Here is a 17,545-nt window from a genome sequence, read left to right on the forward strand (position 1 = left end):
GTAGTGCTATTGCTGATGTGATTCTGAAACTATTGGTGTATATTACAGGATAGAATAAATTAGAAAATATATTGATGCTGGGATAATTTCTCAGTGTGAGAGAAGAGAAATATATATGGAAGATAGAATGATGAGAAAAGTTCTAATGGTGCTGGATTTGCATTAAAGATAAACGTATCAACTCATAATTTAAACATACACACACACATTTTCTAGCTCTGTCCACAAAAAAAGGCTGAGAAGCAATAAACAAACCTAACACCTAGATCTTAACTTTCAAATACCATTTGCTACAAAAAGGAACTAGGCTTCTTTGGGAAAATAGCTGAGTCTGGGTCTAGGCAGGGAAAGTTGAAGGTAACGTCTTGGAGCATCTTGTGCTAGAAAGCATGGAAGTGCTCCAAGATTAATGGGGTCATGCAAGAAAGACATAGGAACAGAATTAAAGGGACCATTACTAGCTAATTTGGGGACAATTTGAACATCTAATAAATATAATGTAATAGTAACAATGTTTTAAAGTGAAATAATTTATGAGCCTCTACTGATACAAGGGTAAATGGAGGCAAGGTGAGAAATAAGAAGCTCTGTAGACAAAAACAGCTATAAATGCAGAAGGGATAATACAATTAGAAAAACGACATTTTACAAACTCCAGTGTCATGACTTACACAGGTCAGGACCATTAACACATGGGGAGGAAATGATGGAGAACAGGATACTCACATAATGTCTGCATAGAACCCCACAGATAACTGATTGTAAATCACCTTCACAATGCAGAGATCTGGTGGAGATGCTTTAGTCAAATGACGGAGCAGAGCGACCCAGTCATGGCACAAACTGACATTGTGTGCCTTCTGATGGGAGACACCCCCCATGAGGCTTTCTGCCAACGTATTCTAACAATGAAGAAATAACCAGGAAAAAAACAAAATGTGGAATATTTTACTTCTTCTTAAATTTATTTTTATTGACCTATACTTGATTTACAGTGTCGTTTTAGTTTCTGCTATAGAGTAAAGTGATCATATACATATATATATATATATATATATATATATATATATATATATATAATTTTTCATATTCTTTTCCATTATGGTTTGTCACAGGATTTCGAATATAGTTCCCTGTGCTATACAATAGGACCTTGTTGTTTATCCATTCTATGTATAATAGTTTGCACCTACTAACCCCAAAATCCCAATCCACCCCTCCCTCACCCTGTTCCCCCTGGGAACATTTTACTTAACACCTGGCTTGTACTCTTCAAAAACTTAATGTCTGTTATGAAAAGCAAACAAAACAAGATGGGTTAGGGGGCGGGCCCTTCTAGTTAAAAGAGACTAAAGGGACAGGATGATTAAATCCCACCTATGGACATTGCTTGAGATCCAAATAAAAATAGAAAAAACAGACACTGCTATGCAAGATGCTGTAGGGACAAGATGGATTATATACCAGATAACATTCATTGAAGTGATGTTTATTTTCTTATGGTTTTATTTTTGTGCTTATGTAGCATAGTGTCTATTGTCGAGAGATGCAAGTGAAGTCTTCAAGTTTAAATTATCACTATGTCCACAACTTGCTTTCAAATAGTTCAGAAAAAGAAAAAAACATTTTATATGAGGATGAAGGAAGGACAGGAGTGGGGCGGATGAGAGTAGCATAAATGTGTGCAAATGAGGCAAAATTTTAATATTTGGAGAGTTTAGGTGAAAAGCTTATGGATGCTTATTTTACTATTCTTTCAACTTTTCTGTAGGTTTGGATTTTTCAGAATAAAATCTTTGGGGAAATAAGATAGGGCTTGACACAGTGCTTCACATGTAGAAAAGGCTCAAAACTATCCTACTCTGCCCCAGCAAAGTCGTGTGCATGTGCCCTTATAAACACACACACACACACACACACACACAGCTAAGGACCAATGGACCAAATAATTATCCAAAAGCAAAAACTATTATCAAATTCAACCATTCACATCATGGTAGCCCATCTATATTCAAATGTAAGTATCTGTTATTGCTGTTGAATTAATTTGCAGGGGTGCTTTGAAGGCACCAGGTGTTACATATTCCTAAAATTTATTAGTTATTATTTTCATCACTGTATCCCCAGAAACACCAAGAAAACAGTGTCAAGGTTTCTGGGAAGAGTGATGAAAATAATTAAGGCTAACACATATTGGGTATATAATGCCAGGAATTTTTTTTCTTATGGTTTACAATGATTAACTCATGTAAACCTCACAACAACCTCATACATAGTTTCTGTTATTAATGACAAAGGAGGAAGCTAAGGAACAAGGGGCCCAAGTAACTCCCTAGATCACGTAACTTGACCAAACTAGGAAGTGTCAGCACCGGGATGCAAACCAAGCCCAAGCTCTTACCACCAATGCTGGATTGGATAGATGTTTGTTGATTATGTGGACTCAAGGGGAAGCCTTGAGAATGGTGATGGGCAAAGGACAGTCATAGGAGAAAAGAGTGAGGGCTCAGTCTAAAGAAGGAGGTGAGGAAATGACATTCCAGAAGAATAAAACTGGATAAAAGGCATGAGAGTTGGACAGAATACTCATAGGTAGTACGGAAAAAGCCATGTGGATCAGTCCCCACAGACAGTCTAACCAGCAAATGTCTCTTACCAGCTTCCCTTTACAAGCAGATACAAATAGAACAAACTCTTGTGCCCAGAGCAGGAAAGGCTGATTGGTGCTCCTGAGACCTGAGTTCACCTGCCATGAATAGTTATAAAAAAAGACTCCCAGACAAAGGGCGCCTCTGCTTCCCTTACTTCACAGAATGTGGAATCACAAGCTGCTAGTACATCTTGGGCTTTTGTAATTCTTTGGAAGGTCTAGACTGACTTTGAGTCATCATCTCTCCCCGGAATCCTGGGCTCAGAGCAAAAGTGAGCGAGAACAAGCAAGCTTTCTGGGAGACACATTTGACTCCCACTTGTTATTTCATTTTTCTGATCAAGAAAAGTGCTTGCCCAATGGTAATCTTGTATTAGAACACACATGTGAGCCAGGAGCCCTCAAACGAGGCAAAGAGCCCTTGGTTACAAGCTCACTGCATCGCCACATCCATACCACCACTGAGCTCATCAAGATTGATTTTTCCTCTTTTCCCTTCTCTGCCTAGCCTGGGACACCTATCTTTCAACTTTATACCTAAGCCTATGTCTCCAGCAAAGCCTTACTTGATCACTCCTGCCTCTGTATTCCTTCAGCATTTAGATCTTCCTATGATGATGAAGCTGGGTGATTGTGATTTCTATTTCTGGAGCTCTTAGAGAATGCTAGATATTGCACTGAGCATATGAGGTATGCTGCTCATTTAATTTTATTTAATCTGCACATCAACCCACTGAGGTAAGAGTGACTGATCGTCCCCATTATGCAGATAAATAAACTGAGCCTCACAGAAGTGAACATGCCCAGTATCCCATGGTTGTTGAGTATCTACAGGATAATTGGATGAATTAAATATGGAATAGGATGGCCTAAATGGAAGGGCTTGAAGAGCTGGAAGTTAAGTATGAGGTCCTAGGGCACAAGGGTCGGTGGTTTATAGTGACTTATACAGCACAGAACACAGGGGAACCTCAATATATACTGGTTGTTTGGACTGTGTCCTGATCCCCACACACCAAGAGGAAGGGCTCTCCAGGGCTCTCTGCAATAAAAATGTGCTGTGAAAAGTCCATCAAGTAGGGGTCAGGATAAGCCTTGTGTTCAGGTCTTAAGAAGAACAGCTCTTTTAGTCACTGGTCAGTCCCCCCACCACCTTAGAAGTGGGGAGACGAATACGGAAGGAGACATTAAATGCTATACACTGTGCTAATCACCTTATATAGATACTTCCCAAGGTCCAGAATCTTCAGGCGCTTGCTCAAAATGTTACTTTTGATCGCTGTCCTAAACCTACTGAATAAACATTGCTGGGAATAGGCCTCAGAAAAGGCATTTTAAACATTCATCTCAGTTCATTTTGCAGAGAAATAAAATTTAAGAACTTTTGTTTTATATAATTCTCATCGAATGCTCAGAAAATCATGAAAGGTGGATATGATCATCCCAATTGATAAATGAGTAAAGTGATGATCCAGGAAAGTATGATACAGACCTCCTTCCTTCAGGGTCACTTCCTTGAAGAGCTTTTCACTGTGGCACTGACCGATGGATGGAGGCAGCACAGGACAGAGGAAGGGTGGACACATGGGTCTTTTTTTTTTGTTTGCCTTAGAGCATCTGTGTCACCTGGGCTAGGAACCCAGGCACGGGAATCACAGATGTAGACACAACTGCTGGCTCTTCACTATTCGCTCCTTGCAAGAAGTTGGACAAGCTATTTAGCCTCTCAAGATTTCAGTGCCCTTCCCTATAAAATGGAAAGAATGGCACCTTCTTCACATGATTGCTAGAAAACCTGAACGACCTCATGGATGTAAAATGCCTAGCATGGCACCTCCAACAAATAGATGATCAATTAAATGTTAGCTGTTTCCAGGACAAGATTCAGCTCAGAGGGCATCTCTTCAAGCACATCTTCTCTGAGCACTGTCCCCAGTCTCCTCGTATCCCTTGATTTAACCACCGTGCCCTTTGTACTCTTTCTGCACCATCTGTTGGCTTCTATTCCATCTTCCACACCAGGCGGAAAATATCTGTTTACAAAGTCTGACACCCTCTATGAACTGTGAGCTCCTTGAGGACAAGACAAGCATCCATTCTGAAACCTCAGGGCTTATCTCCATCAGTGCTGAAAAATTTATTTAAATGGCTTATCCTGGATGGCCAGCTGAATAACTGACTGGCTGAATGAATGAATAATGTAACTGAACCCATGAACAAATAATTGTGGAAATGAATAAATGAGAGAATTAAAGAATGAGTAAATAAATGAGAGTTTAATAAAGGAATTCAAGAAATGTTAGTAAAGGGTGGGGGTGAATTTATGAATGAGCAAATAAGTCAATGGAAATCGCATTGCAATCATTCTCCCCACCGCTGTGCTGAGACTCCTGTCTTTACCCCCTGTGGTTGGAGCCAACCGGCCGTGCTAAACTGGTGTGAAAGGCATTTCTCTAAGTGCCTGTGAAAACTCATGGCAATTCAAAGGTGACAGTGCTTTACTTTCAGGGTAATGCTACAGCTTTACGACTTAGTAGTTTTCTTTAATGGCCCAATTTAGCAGGAGATTATGCCATCTGCCGCCAGTCCAGAGAGACCCCTTTAAAGCTTGGGTCTTCCACACAAGCAGATCCAATCCCCAGCTTCACCTAAGAGACCAGCCTTCTGGAAGCTCTATGTGGTCACCACGCCTTGGCTGACAGCATGATGTATTAAACAGGGAGACAGGCATTTTAAAAAAGTTTCCCTCTTCTAAGCTGGTGAATGACCATTCTTCAACCCCAAAGAGTCTTCTGGAAAACACTTGATTTATAGAAAACAACATGCCCCTCTGGAATAGAAGCAACAACACAAGGATTATTCCAACTGGTTAAACTGCTAGCGAGCCACCGTGCGTATGTCTCCCATGAGTGAGTCTCAACCGAGAAACGATGCTTGGGCTACCGGGGACACAGCCTGTGGTCTCCTGTCCAGATCGATCTGAACCTGCTGCCCACAGAGAAGCGACATGTTTCCAAGGGAAGGGGGAAGAAGAGAAGGAGAAAAACCTACATCTTTTCCACCACCTGCTCTGTGTCAGCCACTCTCCAACATTGTTTAAATGTTAACTCATTTATCTTGCCATAAGGTCACCAATCATAAAAAGCTATTGTCATCACCTGTCATGTACAGAGGGAGAGACTGAAATACAAAGACCAGGGGCCTTGTTTGTGGCCCCTAAATAATTATCATAGATAATAACGATCATAATTTGAAGGATGTAAAAAGTACCAGACATTGTCCTAAGACTTTTAATTAATGCATATGAACACATTATACAACAATGTCCTTCAAAAATTGTAAGCCATGAGCAAGGAGCTTGAAGTTTGCACAGGTAGAAGGGGAAGGGGATGAGGAGGCATGGTCAGATCTGTTTTTAAAGCGTCACTCTTACTGTTGTGTGAATTATGAATCAGAGTGGGAAAGATCCGGGTGTTTTCTCACCACAAGGACATGAGATGATAAATTCTGTGGACTTGAGGGACCGTATCTTAATCATTTCTATATCCTCAGTGCCTTGTCAGTGCCTGGCCAGAGCAGACAACCGATGCATAATGATTCAAATAGAAGAAGGTTGCCTCCCATGCTTTAGACCCCTTTGATAAGAAGTACTGCATACCAGACATAGCAAAACATTTAGATCTGATGGCTCTAATTGGAATCCTCTTTGTATAACTTACTAACCTCATTAGCACATTTGTAAAAAGAGAACAATATTCCAGCTACTTCACAGTGATGCATCTTGAACTAGTCCTGTGCCCAGTAGATACTGGGTACAGTTTTACAGTCTGTAATCAAGTCACAATTTTTTGGCAACAATACTTCTGTAATGATGGCTATCCAAAATATGATTAAGAAAACAAACTTGAGAACTTGGGCCCAGCTTATTCTTGTAGAAGAATTTGGCAGGGCAATGGAAGCTGATACTTCCTTTTTGGTGTGTGTGTGTGTGTGTGTGTGTGTGTGTGTGTGTGTGTGTGTGTGTTAGCAGTGGAGTGTTCAGGGGTAGAAATCAGCCAATAGGAGATACCAAGACAAAACTTAATTACAAATGCACATGGCACCAACAATTGAATTCTACTTCTCTTTGGTGTAAAATAAAGCTGCAGAAAATTAACAATGCACTAAGAAGTTCAGGGAGAAATAAATGTGCCATAAGTAAGTGGTCTCATCCTATGTCATGGGTAACTCTTGTTTCCTGTACACTCACATACCCTTGTGCAGGCCATACATAACACTGTAAACTCAGTGATGTTGCTCTAACTTTGGGAAGCAAGGGCAACAACTGTTAGACCAAACTGAATGGAGATATTCCTTTCTTTCTGTCAGTGACTTGGATGATAATCTATTACCTGCAATCTCACTGCATACTTATGTACAGGAGTATTGGAAAGACTTTAATTGCAGCTTCTCTGCCTACTCCATTATGCATGCTTTGATGAGTTTTAATGAAGCCAGAGCCTGCTGCCAAAGGAGTGAGAAACAGAGCATCATAATAGCAAGAGTGTTAAGATATGGAAACTTGCAAGGTGGTTTGCAAATGGATTAGGAGCTCTTTGAGAAGAAAAACAAGTTTTGTTTTCAACATTTGACTAAATCTTCCTTGCAAACTTCTTGCAATGCCTGATGATCACTGTACAGGTCTAGATACACGAAACCGGCATTGTATCCATCAAGAAGGGAAATAAATGTGTTTTTGTTAGTGGCTCTAGACAATTTTGCATCTCAATATGTAATTATACTTCACAGAGGAGGAACAGTGTGTGGCTGGGAAACATCTTTTAACATGTTGACAAGGTGTCCTGTTAACATTCAAAATGGCAAAATGTAAACAGTTGAATGAGTTGAAAGGTCAAGTTCTAGGGAAAATCTTGTCAGAGTGCCTCACCCTTCTAATTCTGCTTTATTGATACAGGAAGCTTCCCCTCAGAAATACTCCCTCCAGGCTCCTAGAAATCCCTGCAGTCTCTGAAATCTCATGGCAATGCAGAAGGAATAAAGACATTATTTCTGGCAAGAGGAAATAGCTATCTTTTGCAACTCGGATGGCCTTATAGATGTTATTTATACCACTAGAACAGCAGTGAGAGTGAAAGAGGTCATGGTTAATATTACATCATGATATCTGGCTACTCTGTTTCCTGATCATCTACATTTGGGGGCTAGGAACTTTGCAGGTATATTCTATTCCTCAGATTAATCTCGAAAGGAAGACATTTTTATTCTCCATCTTCCTGATAAGGAAACCAAGATGCAGAAATGTTAAGTGACTTGTCCAAGGTCACATGACTAGAATGTGCCAGCACTAAAATAGGAACTCTGATGTGACTCCAAAACATGTGTTCCTCCCACTACTCATTCTTATGTTTGGAGAAAAGAAAGGGTTTGTGGAGGCTGGATAGCAGTGAAAGGTCTTGGGGGTAATGAGCAGCAGGACACTTTTCACTCTTGGACTTGCAGAAGAGGTTGCAAATAGTAGGAATGACTCAAGCCCAGTTAAGAATAGACACTAAGGCAATATCCATGGTTCCAAACTGTCATTGATGTAATGGGTCAGGGCCTTAGTCTAAGATAAATTATGGGAAGTGGAAAGAAAAAATAGAGAAAGGCAGAAATTAATCTTCAGTCTGGCTGTGATTTCTCAGCAGTCCATTTACACTGGACTCCTTAGAGTATGTGTAAAAGTAGATCGAGGAATTCCTGACACTCTGTCTCTCATTTTCCATCCAGGACCTCACAGTCCCATGGAACACAGAAGTAAACATCAGTGGTTATAATGCAGTGTGATCAGTGTCATGTTAGAAATATTCAGAAAATGAGAGGAGAGCACACCCAACCTGTAGGTACCAAGTGCATGAGTCAAGGTTCTCCAGAGAAACAGAACCAACAGGATATAAAAACCATATATTTTTTTTTTCCCAGTGCATAATTGGCTCACAAGACTGTAGAGGCTTGGTAAGTCAAAAATCTGCAGGGTAGACCAGGAGGCTGGAGACCTAGCAAACAGCTGCAGTTCAATACCAAAGACAGAACACAGTCTGCTGGCTGACTTCCTTCTTGCTTGGGGGAGGTCAGTTTTTGCTCTTCAACTGATTGAATGAGGCCCGCCTACATTTTGGAGGGTTTTCTGCTTTTTTCAAAGTCCACTGATATAAGTGTTCATCTCATCTGAAAAAAACCCTTCACAGAAGCATTAATGATAATGTCTGACCAAATATCTGGACATCATGACTCAGCCAAGTTGATGATATACTCACCACATTCTCATGTATCATCAACACACACTTCCTGTACAGGTACCTCAGATGTTCGCTAATTCCAGCTACTTCCTGCGCCCTGCTCTTTCTCCACTTCTGTCTTTCCCTTTGCATTGATCCCAGTGCCCAGCACTTCCTCACTTCCAGATGGCATCTAACCTATCCTGTGAGTCTACCTTACATTCATTTTCGTCCAGAAATACAATTCTGAGTCCTACTAGATTCCTTGTTTTCTCAAATGCATCCCTCCCTACTTGCCCAACTAGACCAGCATAGCCAAAGATTATCACAAATGTTACATCATTGGCTGAAACTGTCCACATTCAAGCTAAGGGGACTTTTACCACCAGGTAGTGGTATGGGACCCAGATGTCCCTTTGAACAAAACATTACATTCTGGTATATGTCACTGTTTCCCTTAGTTGTCCACTTGCCCCTTAATTATTCATCACTTGAGTGGCTTATCAACTTTTAGAGTAAGCTAGCTCTCGAAGTCTCTCCTTCATGTATGTTTTTTGCATCCATCTTAACCTCACTTCGACTGAACCTGCAAAGGGCGGTCCTTTCTGCTTCAGGTGGGAATCTAATGGACAAATCCATGCTTCATATATTTGCATGGTTTGTGGATTTCACTCACCATGCCCACCTCACCACAATCCTTGATCCTTGATGAATTCAAATCATTTTTCCCCCAGGCTTCTTTGGACGGTTCTTTATAAACAATATATTTTCCATTTGCCCCACTAGATGTACTTTCCATCCTTCTGCAGCCTTCTCTGTGCCCGGGAAGGCTGGCTAAAGGCATTACACCAATAAGTGCTCATGCCTTCTGAATTCTAGCGGAATTTGCTCAACAGAAACCTAGGAAGGAGACTGGAAGGAGTGAGGAGAGACTGAGGTTACTCCCCAAGCTCCTTGATGGCTGTTCCCAAACACATCACAGCTGTCTCAAGGCACAGATTCTTCACATCCTGCCCTCCTTCTTGCTCTGTGGAAATGCCCTCCCCTCACCTCCATGGGCCTGATGGTGGGAACATCTCCTTTGTTACTAGCTCTATAGTACAGTATATTCCCATAATTTCTTCTTGTACATTCATCCCTTTGTAAACCGTCCCTAATGTAAGCCAGATCCAGTCCTCTAGAGAGAGGAACAGTGCTACAGACCGTGTATAACCTGAGGATGGTGGCTTGTTGTTGGTACTCAGAAAGTTGCTCATCTTTCCTTCAGGGTCAGCTAAATAGTCTGGCATGCTCAAGAATGATCTGATAAAAACTGGAGCTTGGGATTAACGTATACACACTACTATATATAAAATAGATAACCAACGAGGTCCTACTGTATAGCACAGGGAACTCTACTCATTCTGTAATAACCTGTATGGGAAAAGAATCTGAAAAAGAATGGATATATGTATATTTATCACTTTGTTGTACACCTGAAATTAACACAACATTGTAAATCAATTGCACTCCAACATAAAGTAATAATTAAATTAAATTGAAAAAAAAATTCTTCTTTTCCCTGGAATTAAGACAGCCGATTTCCTTGTTGGGAAACTATAGTTCAGATTATGGATCTTCAGAAACTTCTGCTTGTCCCTAATCAAGTCACTGTGATCCTTTTATTTTCTAGTCATTCAGGTACATGCATTTTTCAGTGTTCTAAACTAGCAACTCATCCTGGTGAGTTGGGTGGTCCCCACAAACGTGCAGGATCAAGGGACCCTGGAACCTTGTTCCTGGCATTCATTTGCTCTTCCTGGAAATGCCTTCCTTTGTGTCTTCTTCTGGCCAGTTCCTACCCTCCATCCAACTCTTAGAGATGTTTCCTGCCTGCCTGATGGCTCTTCCACGAGTGGCTGGGTTAGGTGCCCCTCCTGTGGGCTCTCAACACACACTACACATGTGCTATCCTTGTCAAGACATTTTAATTGTTGCTGTGTCTTTTCCATGATTAGCCTGTGGAGGAGACTGAAATAATACTGTTATGTGTTGAACTGTGTCCCCCAAAATGATCGCTTAAAGACCTAACACTCTGTACCTGTGAATGTGCAAGGCCTTAATGGGAAATAGATTCTTCACACATGTAATCAAATTAAGATAATGTCATACTCCATTAGGTTGGACCCTAAGCTGACATGACTGGTGTCCTTATAAGAAAAGAGGAAACAGACACACAGACATGTGAGGGGAAAATGTCACTATGATGTAATCACACAGAAGCAGGGAGACAGTCCCAGGGATGCAGAGATTGAGGAGCTGCTTCTAGGAGTCCAGGAGCACACATGGGTCAAGCAAACTGCCAGATGCTAGGGAGAGGCCAGGAAGGAGACTCCCCTACATGTTTCAGAGGGCTTGTGGCCCTGCTGACACCTTGATTTTGGTCTTCTACCCTCGAGAACTGTGAGACAATATACTCCTTGGGTTTTGGAAGCCACTCAATTTGCAGAATGTTGCTAGACCAGCCCAAAGAGACTAAGACAGACACGACTGTGTATCCTTTGCAGTTTGTGCAGTGCCTGAAATGTGCAAATTTACATTGAGCTGAAATGAACTGTACATCATTTAGAGATATGTTAAAAGTAGGCCAAGTGTGTATTCCTGAAGCAAGTTAACTCTTTATCTTTCTCATCCTTCTCTCCTACCCCTTAGTGTCAGAATGCAGCCTGGGTTATGGCACCCTGTCGAAATCTGTAGAAGCCTGGATTCAGTTCACTTTACCAATAAGCCTAATCACCCCCTAAGTTACTCCTATAATTTGTCCTACAGTCCCCATGAAGAGATCACACTGCCTTACACCAAAGAGGGCAGTTGCTCCTTGAGCACTCTCCCCAGGATCACCCCGTGGTAGGTAAGATGCACAGACTTAAATCTCTCAGGAGGGGCAAGGTGCCACCTCACCTATAGAAATGGGGAGCTACCCCCAGGGTACACTGTAAAGAGAGATGCAAGGCACCTGGGATTCAGTTTTCCACAACTAAAACCCACCCTTTACCCTCATGACATCCATTTGCAAGTATCTTCAGACTTAAGGGAAACTTCTCCTTTTCTTTGGAACCTCAAATGATCCCTCAGAGAGTTCTAAATGAGGGAGGCCTGAGGAACCACTTAGCTCCAGATCCTTATTTTTGAGATGCACCAGCCAGGCTGGGAGCACCCAGCCGACTGGCACAAAGAGCAGTAAGAGAGAGAGCCCAGGTTCCCTGCATCCCAGCTTGGTTTACACTCTCTGTGTTATGCCCCAGGGATACCTCTGAAAAGTGCAGAGACCAGTAGCTTTGTGCTCTTAGAAACCAGAGTTAAACACACAGCAAGTCTTCTCTGGCCATTTCCTCCCTCCTTCCGTTCCCCCTTCTCCTCCCTCCCTCCTCCGCTCCCTCCCCCTTCCTCTCTTCCCTGGACCACTTTGTCACACTTTTCCTAGTGTCCTTAAGTCACTCACATTTAAGAACAGTTAACACTGACAAATAAAAAATTATGTATTTCATTACCGTTATATTTAGGCATTAAAAATGTTTGTCAGTTAACTATGGATATAATTCGCCTACACAGAAGTTTGCTTTTACTTTTACAGGTATTTTAGAACAAAACCAAACACCTATATATTTTGCAATTGCGTGTGACCAGAAAAGCATACTTCAAAGAAATCCCCAATCGTGCACAACGCACCCTATCAATTTTGGGACATAAATCAGAGGTCCTGATGCCTTCAGCATCACATCAGCAAAATGGCAACATTTAATATATGTAAACATTCATCTTTAGCCATTCCTGGACAAAATATCAAACATAAATCCCGAGAGAAGTCTTTCCAAAGAGAGGCAGAGAATTTCATGTAAATGAGATCTATGAATCAGTGTCATTGTACTTACATTATTTTGGAGAGTTAAATTTGTCAAGCTATATTTAATGTATGTATTTTAATTTCAAACTATATAGTTTAATGAAAATAGGATGTCTATGCCTGTCTCTTAAATGCATAATGTAAAAATATACATTTAAGAACATATACATTCATAGAAAAACACACATATGCATTCATAGCAAAAAGTCCCAAGGAAATTCTAACAATAAAATATCAATAGCAATCCCTGGATTGTGGTGTGTAAGTGACTTTAACATTTCTTCACACTTTTCTTCTTTTCCTTAAAGTTTCCATAATTAGCATTGGTTATTTTTATAACAAAAATAAAAGCACGGCTTCAAGTAAAACATAGCAATACAAAGTATCCAATTAATGTTTTAGTGATATAGATTATTGCTGCACCAGAAGGTCTTGTTTGCTTCCTGAGTCTTGACTATTAGTCCCAGGATTTATTATCTCGAGCAGGCCATGAAATTCTCATGTGCTCTTTCCTTCTATGTAAGATAGAGTTTAAAATATCCGCCTCATATTTTTGTTGCCAAGAATTAAAAGAGATGATATTTGTAAACTCTCAGTTCAGTTCCCAAAGATGGTAGGAGCTTAGTCATTGATGCCATTACCACAAATCCTATTATTATTTGTCACACCCATCACTCAGCAGGCACTGATCTCCTCTGCCTTCTTCTGCAAGCAAAACACTTCCTCCTTTTTTTGTAAATTGTGGACTGGGGACAAATTGCCTCAGAATCATTTGGAAAGCTCGATAGAAGTACATTTACTGAATTTAGAATTTCTAGGTCTGCAAAGTCTATTTTTGGCATGATACCCCAGAGATCCATATGTTAATTAATTTTGAAAATAACCAAGATCCACTGAGAAGCCTCCTTCTTGACCAGGTTGTTGAATATTATAGGCTGGCACAACCGTGAAAAGAAAACAGTAACGCAATTTCTAATTATGTTATAGGGCTATTGAGAAGCAGCTAGCATACATTTTGAAGAGATGAAGTATGATGGAAATGAAATGAAATGGCATCCAATTCCATGTAACTAGCATTTTCTGCAGAAAACCTGTGGCCTTTTGTATTCAGATGGGCAAATTACTGCTAAATATCCTCAATCACCATTTTGGCAATGGCTTGCTTGCATTTCTACCTGTGATACTGCATGCTATTTTCCCTGATTTTACTGCCTCATGAATGACAATGACTATGCCTTATTTGTCTGCATATCCTGTGTGGCCAGGACAGTGTCTGACTATAGACAGACCTCCACAGATGTGGTCGCCCTGTTGCAGCAAAGTCTGGGGCCTAAGGACTCAAAGAGCCTTAACAGGCTCCTACTTTCCTTCTTCATTACATGATTCTGCTGGTGTCTCTGAAGGCCAGTGCTCAAAACAAACAAACAAACAAAAAATGTGTATGTGCCAACTGACATTCTAAACAGAGGGAGTGCTTGCATTGCTATATTTTTAAATAAATATTACATCAGGTTTGGGGTGTGGAATTATTTTTTTAAGAATAAATTAGTGATCACATGCTGCTTCTAAACCCATGTAATAATTGGCTCTTAATACGTCTGTAGACACTTTAGGGAAAAGTGGCAAGATATTATGAGATTGCCAGGGAAAATAGAAATAGCTCAGTGTTTTGGTTAGGCATCTGCGGCATAGTTACAGCAATACAGATGATTTTGTTTCATCCTCACAACTCTAAGGGGCAGGAAACACTATTTCCATTTCACCGATGCAGAACTGAAGCTCACAGTGACCCTCAGAGTCACGGTCCTCAGAGCCAGACCTGAATCAAGCTTTCCCACTTCCTGAATCAGGGCTTTCTATTGATTTTTTTTTTTAAGAAGGATATTAATTAATTTATTTTTTGGCTGTGTTGGGTCTTCGTTTCTGTGTGAGGGCTTTCTCTAGTTGCGGAAAGCGGGGGCCACTCTTCATCGCAGTGCATGGGCCTCTCACTATTGTGGCCTCTCTTGTTGCGGAGCACAGGCTCCAGACGTGCAGGCTCAGTAGTTGTGGCTCACGGGCCTAGTTGCTCCGCGGCATGTGGGATCTTCCCAGACCAGAGCTCGAACCCGTGTCCCCTGCATTAGCAGGCAGATTCTCAACCATCAGGGAAGCCCTTTCTATTGATTTTAACTTTTGATTTTTGGCTGTTGGGTTATTTTGCTTCTCTTTCTGTTTTTGAATTTTAAGAGACATGATCTTGTTCAGCTCTGTAGAAAATGCTTGATATTTAATTCTTGGTTCAGTGGAACCTTGTCAAGACCATTAACAAGTTTTCTTCTCTCATGAAAATAACTTAGCTGCTAAATCCTATTATTTACCTAAATACCATTTCCCCCCTGAAGTTGGTCCTTTAAATTTTTATTTATACAAGTGTCCCCTTCCAGTGGATTTCCCTTTGCATCACGTAGTGACATGAAGCATGAGCAGGAATTCTGCACCCTTACCTGTGATGTTGCAGTACACTTGGAAAGGTCCCAAGGTCCCACTGCCATCTGAGTCAATGTAGAAGAAACCAGCTGTGTTGCCTTGGTGCCTGTACACCTCGCAGGACTGCTCGTAGAGGGCTGGAAAGACACAAAGGCAGCAGAGAAGAAACTTGGCTTGGTTCTGCATATCCCTTTGGATGATCAGTAACTCCTACTTATTATATTTACTTTCAGTTGTGATTTCTTTCTTTTCTCCTGTAACCTCAACTTTCTCCCCAAGCCTTAACAAATTAGTGCCCCAATGCTTGATGGGCTTGCATCCTCCGTTCATCCTAACGTTCATTCTTCTAAACAACTCCGAGGTTACATCCTCCAAAATGTCTCCCCTTCCCTCTTAAACAGCCCTTCCCTATGCTGATATGTTTGTCCTTCCCCTACATTTGCACATCTGTGAAGCTAGGGCATCATACACTGTTCTGTCTCCTGCAATAGTTACAGAATCTTTAAGAGTGGTGGCAGTGTGTAGTGTGAGGCTGTGTTCCAGCATCTAGCAGAATGCCACACTCACAGTGGGAGATCAAAAGTTAAAAATGTACAAATAATAAATGCTGGAGAGGGAGTGGAGAAAAAGGAACCCTCTTATTAAACTGTTAGTGGGAATGTAAATTGGTGCAGTCATTAAGGTGAACAGTATGGAGGTGCCTTAGAAAATGAAAAATAGAGCTACCATATGATCCAGCAATCCCACTCCTGGGCATATATGTGGAGAAAACTCGAATTCAAAAAGATACATGCACCCCAATGTTCATTGCAGCACTGTTTACAATAGCCAGGTCATGGAAGCAACCTAAATGTCCATCAACAGAGGAATGGATAAAGAAGATGTGGTATATATATAGAATGGAATATTACTCAGCCATTAAAAAGAATGAAATAATGTCATTTGCAGCACCATGGATGGACCTAGAGATTATCATACTAGGCGAAGTAAGCCAGATAGAGAAAGACAAATATCATATGATATCACTTATATATGGAACCTAAAAAAATGCACAAATGAACTTATTTGCAAAACAGAAACAGACTCACAGACAGAGAAAACAAATTTATGGTTATGAAAGGGGAAAGGGTGAGGTGGAAGGATGAATTAGGAGTTTGGGATTAACATGTACACACTCCTAAATATAAAATAGATAACCAACAAGGACATACTGTAGAGCACAGGGAACTATACTCAATATTTTGTAATAATCTATAAGGGAAAAAAATCTGAAAAATAATAGATAGATAGATAGATAGATAGATAGATAGATACTTATATCTGAATCCCTTTTTTGTACACTTGAAACTAACACAACATTGTACATTAACTATACCTCAATAAGAAAATGTTTGATTAGTGAATGTAAAACTGAATATACAGTCATGAGTTTTCATTCATAAACTAAAAGGACACGGTCTTACTTCTATATACCCAGAGCTCAGCACAATAACTATCATATAGTAGGTGCCCAATCAGGTTTAGTCCATTTTGACTTAACAAGCATTTACTGAGTTCCTCATATGTTTCAACAGTGTGGTGGCCACCAAACAACAGACCAAGGATGTGGCAATGAGTCTGTGCCTTAGAAAGCTTGCAGCCTTGTTACAGCCACAAAGATCTTTATGTGCTCAGAGAGAGGCAGACTCAGCTGTCTTGAGACGGGATATTTTGAACAGTCTGAAGGTAAAAGAAATTTATAAATTTCATTACACCCACATGAATGAATTTGGTAGGGTGGAAAGGAGGATCTGCTGTTTCACACATGAGAAAATAGAATGTCATTGATGCTTGAGACAAAATAATGTAGCTCAGAACAGCAGGTATGCATACAATATTATGTCATCCTCCTGTGTTGAAAACACTCCAGTGGCTCCTAACAGTTTTAAAGATAGAGCAGTAAGTCCTCACCTTAACTACCATGCCCCTGTGATGGTAGGGGGCATGTCCCAGCCCAGGAATACGAAGCTGTAGTTTGACATGATCAGGTGTGAGGGGTGCTTCAAATAATTCACTACAAATAAAGTTCTAAAGCTTGAGAGGCTTTGACTTTGTATAAATTAGAGTGAATTCAAGGTGATCCTTGTACTCATGTAACTCTCCCTTGCAGTCATACACCATTTCTGAAGCTGTGGGTCCATGGGAGGGTCAGTTTGCACCCTGCATATTGAGCATAACATATAGCTTATAACACACCAAGGTGTGTGTCACACATCTGATAACACACCTGGCAACCTCTAAGATATG

The 17,545-nt window shown here is 40.7% G+C and overlaps 1 protein-coding gene across 2 annotated transcripts in view; it reads right to left on the reverse strand.

Moving 5' to 3' along the window:
- Positions 1–17,545, reverse strand: part of CNTNAP5 (contactin associated protein family member 5) — a gene marked incomplete at its 5' end in the record, with an annotated part of 904,555 nt that overhangs the window by 267,989 nt on the left and 619,021 nt on the right. For both annotated transcript variants that reach the window (XM_082630066.1, XM_082630065.1), the window contains one exon: positions 15,277–15,396. In XM_082630066.1, the coding sequence (XP_082486192.1) occupies positions 15,277–15,396 (120 nt within the window). The remainder of the gene's footprint in view (positions 1–15,276; positions 15,397–17,545) is intronic.

The sequence above is a fragment of the Mesoplodon mirus genome (genome assembly GCF_964341445.2).
Source record: "Mesoplodon mirus genome assembly, chromosome: 8".
NCBI classification, from domain to species: Eukaryota; Metazoa; Chordata; class Mammalia; order Artiodactyla; family Ziphiidae; genus Mesoplodon; species Mesoplodon mirus.